Source organism: Gekko japonicus, unplaced genomic scaffold (assembly GCF_001447785.1).
Source record: "Gekko japonicus isolate JY-2015 unplaced genomic scaffold, Gekko_japonicus_V1.1 scaffold63, whole genome shotgun sequence".
NCBI lineage: Eukaryota > Metazoa > Chordata > Lepidosauria > Squamata > Gekkonidae > Gekko > Gekko japonicus.
The window spans coordinates 664,873-671,194 of record NW_015168654.1 but is presented as its reverse complement, the minus strand read 5'-3'; the positions used below and the strand labels follow the sequence as shown (position 1 = coordinate 671,194).

The window sequence follows — 6,322 nt, the reverse complement described above, 5'->3', positions numbered from 1 at the left end:
CAGAGCAGGAGAAAGCTTCAGTTACATCTTCTAGACTTGGCCCCTAGAAATTGGATCTGTTTACCAAAACTGCCGGAACTTCCCTTTTAAGACGCATCACCAAGAAGGAACCCTCAAATTCACTTTGAATTTCAACCTGAGCAAAGTTTCGGTTGCAACTCTAGAATAAATGACACAAAGAAGCCACTAGAGAAACTGGGATTTATTCTGCAGAACTCTGTGTGCGTGTATGAATTACGCTTGTAGATCTGTCCTGGACTTAGAGCTTTATATTGATCAGTAGTGGCTCCTACTGGCCCCGGATCGGTAGGGTGCCAGGCACAGACCTAAGAGAAAGCCCTGATTGCTTCTCCAGATAAGAAGAGGCCAACATCCACTCAATGAAAGGTGGGTCGGGGAGAGGTAGTGCCCGAGCACCTAAGGCACTTAAAGGGTTAACACCTGCAGATCCCCCCTGGACCTTAGGGCAAGAGACTCTCTTCCTGGACAGCGGGCCTCCCTCTTCCTTTGGGCTGGAAGGGGGCTCTCACATGCTGGTGGACGGAGGCACAGACAAGTTCACTTGTGGAATTTCTTGCTGGAGTCCTTGGCGTGGTCAAGCAGCAACTGGCACGGTGTGAACTGGCTCCCATAGATATCCTCATACTTCCTCATGCGGTCCACCAGCCGCTGGGCCCCATAGTAGTCTGCGTACCGGAAGGGGCCTGCCACAACATTTGAAGGATTGGGGGGTGGGGGGGAGAAAAGAGGACAGAGTGAGACTTGTTTAACGTTGGTAGTGGCAGGAAGTGTCATCAAGTCACTGACCCCAGGGGATTCTCTAGGCAAGGGGCATTCAGAAGTGGCTGGCCATTGCCTGCCTCTGCTCAGGAACCCCAGACCTCCTTGGTGGGGCTCTCCCATCCAAACACTAACCATGGCCAACCCAGGTTAGATTCTGAGATCTGACGAAATCAGGCTAGCCTAGACCATCCAGGTCAGGGAAAAGAAGTTGGGAATAGTATCTTAAAAAGTGGAAACTGGGAGGCAAATTCATGCAAATAAAATAAAAGCACCACTCCACCATGACAGTAAAAAGGGAGTCACGGCAACTTAAAAAGAGCCCGAGTTATACATTTTTGACACGATAATATATGAATCAGCATAACTCCTTACCTCCCAGACATGGTGGGAAGCCCAGGCCAAACACGGCTCCAATGTCTCCCTCTACGGGGTTGCTGAGGATCCCTTCTTGCAGGGTCAGGACGGCTTCATTCACAAACCTGGCCACCAGGCGCATCTGGATGTCTTCCTCTGTGGAGCTGCACATGTGGGGGACAGAATGGCCATTCATGAAGCCACCCAATGGAAGAGATACGCAGTTGGACCACGCCATGACAGCCTGGAGTGCAGGCTCCAGTGCAGGCTCCCCATGGGGTAGTGGCCTCTCAAGAAACAGGGCTTAATAGCCACACCCTACAGAGCCAGGAAGGCTGGCCTCACAGGCCTATCTCACCCACAAAATCCTCACATTTTCACATGACTTACACATCTGGGTTGGCCGGTATCTTGAACCTCTCCAGGATCTCATCCATGCCAGTGTTGATGCTCCGTTTCTTCACACCTTCCTGGTAAATGTAGAAGCCCTTTCCAGCTTTGCGGCCTGCCACAGAAAGACAGAAGGGGGGGGGGACATTTGGTATGAAGATTTTACCAGGGATGATGAATGCCTTCATTAAATATTGAGGTTAGGACGCATAAGGGGGTATGACCAAGGGTTTATGAGATTACATGTGTCGCAAGCATGAATCCTTTTTTAAAAAGCACTATGAACTGCCCTGACCTGGATAGCCAAGGCAAGTCCAATCTAATCAAATCTCGGAAGCAGGGCCAACCCTGGCATGTACTTTGAAGGGAGACCTCCAAGGAATACCAGGGTCAGGATGCAGAGGCAGGCAATAGCAAACCATCTCTCTGAAATGTCCAAGCCCTATTAGGGGTCGCCAGATGTCACCATGACTTCCAGACTCACATACACCAAAAAATAAAAATAAGAACACTACAAACTCACTGTCACAGTGGTAACTAGCATTATGGGCTTTGAAAGAAAGATTTTTTCAGTGGCTGGTTGCCACAATCACCAGAAGCACCGATTCCTGGTGTTAGGGACAAACATGCCACAGACATCTCTCGCTGGCTTTGCAATGCATCCACCTGCTCGCCAGGCAGTGCTGCCAGATTCCACTCCCCCATCCATGCCAAACCGAAACGACCCAAGATCAAGAAGGCAGCTCTACCACAGCATGAGGTTTGTGAGTCCCCCAGGTTTCCTTTGGTCCTGGTTCATAATCCAGGCAGTGCTGCTGGTCCACAAGAGTGGCTGGACTGGGAAGGCTCTGGGAAGGCCTGTGACCCAGTGCTGTCAGCTGCTTAAGAGTCTCTTCACTGCAGACAAGCGGCATCTAGGGGTCAGGAACTGCCTTTGCATGAAATGTTAGGATCACTTGCCGAGCACGTTGGCGTCAGCATGCCCACAGGCACTCTTGCCGATCCAAGACAAGACCTTGCCAAACCACAAGGTGGGGCAGACCTGCCAACAGTGGCAGGCTTTATACTACTGAGAGAGAGATCTGCCCCGGGGGAACCCAACCCCCCACGAAAGGTCTCCCACACAAGCCCTGTTGCAATGAACGGGAACTGCAAGGAGCACAGTTAGATGAGACATGTTTCTGTGTGGCGCCCCTGCGCATGGGGGGGGGGAGGGTTATGCAGCACCATTCTTTTGTTCTCCAAGCCACTGGGAAGGTGCTATGATGGGGACAGCTCCGTGTTTTTTTCTTTCCCCAGACCCCTTCTTCTCTTGAGCAAGCACCTGATCACTTGCCCGCCCTCCAGTTGCTTTCAGACCGTCTGTTAATTTCCCCCAGCATGACGATAATGAAAGTCTCCTGCTCTCCACCTTTCTTCTACCATTTCCCCTTTTAAAAGTGTTTTTTATTCTATTCTGCTTCATTATGTTATATATGTACAGTAGGTCAAGTGCCACTTGTGAGGAGACCCTATATAAACGTTTGTTTTAACAGGGCAAAAGCCATACTGTTAAAATGGACATTTCTTTCCCAAACACAGCCAACAACTCTGCTCATGCAGGCATTTCTGGTAGAATTTCTGGGCTTCTTTCCAGGATCTCAAGAGCCTGGGAGCCAGTGCAGATGCTTGCAGAAGGGTAAGGACTGATATGGTGAATCACAGCCAGGTTTCCCCCAGTATCAACAGAGGTCACGGTAAGAGCTGAAAATTGATTGGCCATGCAAAGCGATGCTGGGAAAAGATGCCCGTGACAAGGGGTTTGTCACACCTGCGGGAAGCATTTTTTCCTGGATTTCCCTTTGCTGTCATATGTATTGATTCACGGCTGGTGCAGACCTTTGACATTTCTACCTGCGGAGCAGGTGTTTGGAGAAGCAAAATCTAGCCCAACATGTTCAGTATTACTGATGCAACCCCATGATAGCATGGTTTCTGTGGACCCAAAAGGTCCGACATGACTTCTCCCACCCAGCTGCTCATTCTGACAGAGTTACTGTCCATGGCAAATTAATCTGCCAACTTCAGACAAAGTGGGCTGTGTCAGGCACACCAAATGGCACCTGTGCCCTGCTTACCTTCTACCCCAGGGCTGAAAGCAGACAGCAGAAAGATACGCTGAGCCTCTATTCCTCAGCCATCCCCAGGAGCACAGGAAATCCTGGGAGTGAAAAGCCGGGATCTGCAAGCCCTCTCTGCATAAGCTGCAGCTGGGCCAGCCCCTTGCATTTGGCTTTGCCCCTTACGAGTGGCCAGGGGGTCTACTGGCTGGCTGTCACTCCCTAAAGACAGCAGCTGCCTTTGGGCTCCTTGCACCCACTGCCAGCATGCAGGGCTCCTCCATGCTGTCCCCCAGGACGGTGGCTTGGAAACGGATGGAAGGGGCGGTTCTCTTACAGGATATTGAGAGACCAGCAGGGAGGGAGGGGAGGGCAGACCCAGAAAGGGAGGAACAGTCCTTGTCTGGCCACGGCCGCTTACCCAGGAAGCCTTTGTCCACCATGGCTTTCATCAGCTCCACATTTCCACCTTTGAACCGTTCACCGAAGGCTTTGCCAAGATCCTCCGCGACGTGGGTGGCGACATCGACGCCCACTTCGTCAATTAGAGTGGCAGCACCAACTGGGAAGCCAAAGCCTGTGGAAAGGGTGTCCACTTTCTTCGGATCAGTACCTTCCTGTACAAGACAGACTTGGGTCAGGCGTGAAACTTTTGGGGGCTGGCCACCGCTTGCTGCCCTGACCTGGATGGCCCAGGTGCCGTGCCAGATCTCAGAAGCTAAGCAGGGTGTGTCAGCCCTGGTTAGTCCTTGGATGGGAAGCCACAAAGGAAGCGCAGGGTCCTCCTGACGCAGAGGCAGTAAAACTTAACCACACCTGCTTGTTCCTTACTGATAGCATGAAAATGTTGTCAAGGACCTAAATTAAATGCTTGAAAGCACTAACAATATTACTGTGATTAAGAATTTTACCTTACGACAGATGCTAAAAGCCTACTTCATTATTCATTACTTTAAAGAATACTGAAGCCCTAAACAAGGAGAAATTATCCTTTCTAGGATAGGAGAGGAAAAGGAGATAACATTAATCAGAACAGGGTCACTATAAGTTGGCCGTGACTTGACGACACTTTACACATGGCTGTCAGTCATCCTTCTGTCCGTCTCCCCACCCAGCTGTAGGAAAGCTTGTACATACTGGGGGCAGGCAAGGAGAGGCGGACAGAAACTGGAGGATTTGAGAGCTTTTGCACTGAATTCTAGAAGCTTGAACCCAACTCGGACCGTTATCAGGGAAGCAGTGCAAAAGCCTCAGGGAGAGGACTGAAAGTCACAATGAGGAAGGCGGGTTATGTCCAAGCACAGACTCCCTGGAACAACATGAGGAGGTCCGTTGCCAAAACAGAATACCAGGAGGGCCCCATCCTGACTGCAACTGCTTCATTCCCTCAGCACAGCACATGAGACACTGGCATGTAATGTGTCGCAGAGGGGAGGCTCAGGTACTCTTGGAGGCTGCTCTGGCAGAGGAGGTGCCACCATAGCAGAGTACCCCTCTGAGCAGTTAAGGCGGCAGGGAGAGGAGGAGGAGGCTATTGAGGACACGTCTTTCAGCAGCCGCAGCAGCAGAAGGATAAGCCTCTCTCCTTGCAAATGCTGAAGTAAGGAAAGGTTTGGGCTGTTCCCTCCCAGCATGCAAACAAAAAACTTTCCCAAATGGAGCCCGAGAGATTTCAAAAAGCTGCTACATAATTCTAGCAGAATAGCCCTAAGTTGCCACGTCTGACGTGCTTCAACTACTGACGTCCTCTTCCAAGGCAAAAGACTGCAAGGTAACAAGGTTTATCCATTCCTTTTTTCCTTCCCCATTCAATGATGACTCTTCTCCTAAAAGAGTCTTCTCAGCACTGAGTGTGTGTACTTCCTCAAAGATCTCCCTTTGATTGGAAAAAAAGAACAGATAGTACTTGAAATGTCCGGGGCGGAGCAAGTCTGAAGCACTTCCATTAATCAACTACCACTGCCAATGGAAGGGGCATGGATTTTCCCCACATTCCGCTTCCCCTCTATGATCCATTTCAGCCCCTGTGATCCATTTCAGCAGTCACTGGGTGTGTGTGTGGGGGAGGTATTTGTGAATTACCTGCATGGTGCAGGAGGTTGGACTATATGACCCTGGAGGTCCCTTCCAACTCTATGATTCTACGATTACTCCGGGGCGGCAGGACCCACACCGATGAACACCTTTACAAGAGAAAAGGCTAAAGAAAGGGGCAGGAGAGGGTGAAGTTGCCTGCTCCTCTTCTCACCACATCTCATTGGCAGTTTAATGGATACAAGCCATTGCTTATTGCCTCTTTTTGAGGTCTGCTTCCACCTCCAAAATAGGAAAGTGCTCCACAACACCAGCCACTGGGACTGACACTAACCTGGAGAACTCGGACGATTTCAGCCAACATGGGCGCAAGACACCTGGTTGTGTAGAAACCTGGGCCGTCCTGTAGAGGACGAAACAGAACATTGAAAACAAGCCTGGCAAGGAGAACACCAAGGAAAGAGCCCAGTTCCTCCTCCTCCTGGCAAAGGCAGAAGCTACTGCTCAGAATAGGGAAGATTTTGACAACTGATTGCAACCACTAGCTTTCCTCTGTATTTGTTATGTGTCTTGCAATAGAGATTTTAATGGGAGGGGCTAAGTTGGAATCAAGTTTATTTAGCAAAAGTGGACCCGCTGCTTCCCCAGAGACCCGCTCATGG

The 6,322-nt window shown here is 50.4% G+C and overlaps 1 protein-coding gene across 1 annotated transcript in view; it reads right to left on the bottom strand.

The window, feature by feature from the left end:
* Positions 1-201: 201 nt before the first annotated feature.
* HADHA (hydroxyacyl-CoA dehydrogenase/3-ketoacyl-CoA thiolase/enoyl-CoA hydratase (trifunctional protein), alpha subunit) overlaps positions 202-6,322 on the bottom strand; it is a 35,901-nt gene continuing 29,780 nt past the window's right edge. Inside the window, 5 exon segments of the mRNA XM_015415135.1 lie at positions 202-704; positions 1,156-1,301; positions 1,528-1,642; positions 4,048-4,243; positions 5,995-6,063. Of these exon segments, the coding sequence (XP_015270621.1) occupies positions 559-704; positions 1,156-1,301; positions 1,528-1,642; positions 4,048-4,243; positions 5,995-6,063 (672 nt within the window). The 3' untranslated portion in view covers positions 202-558.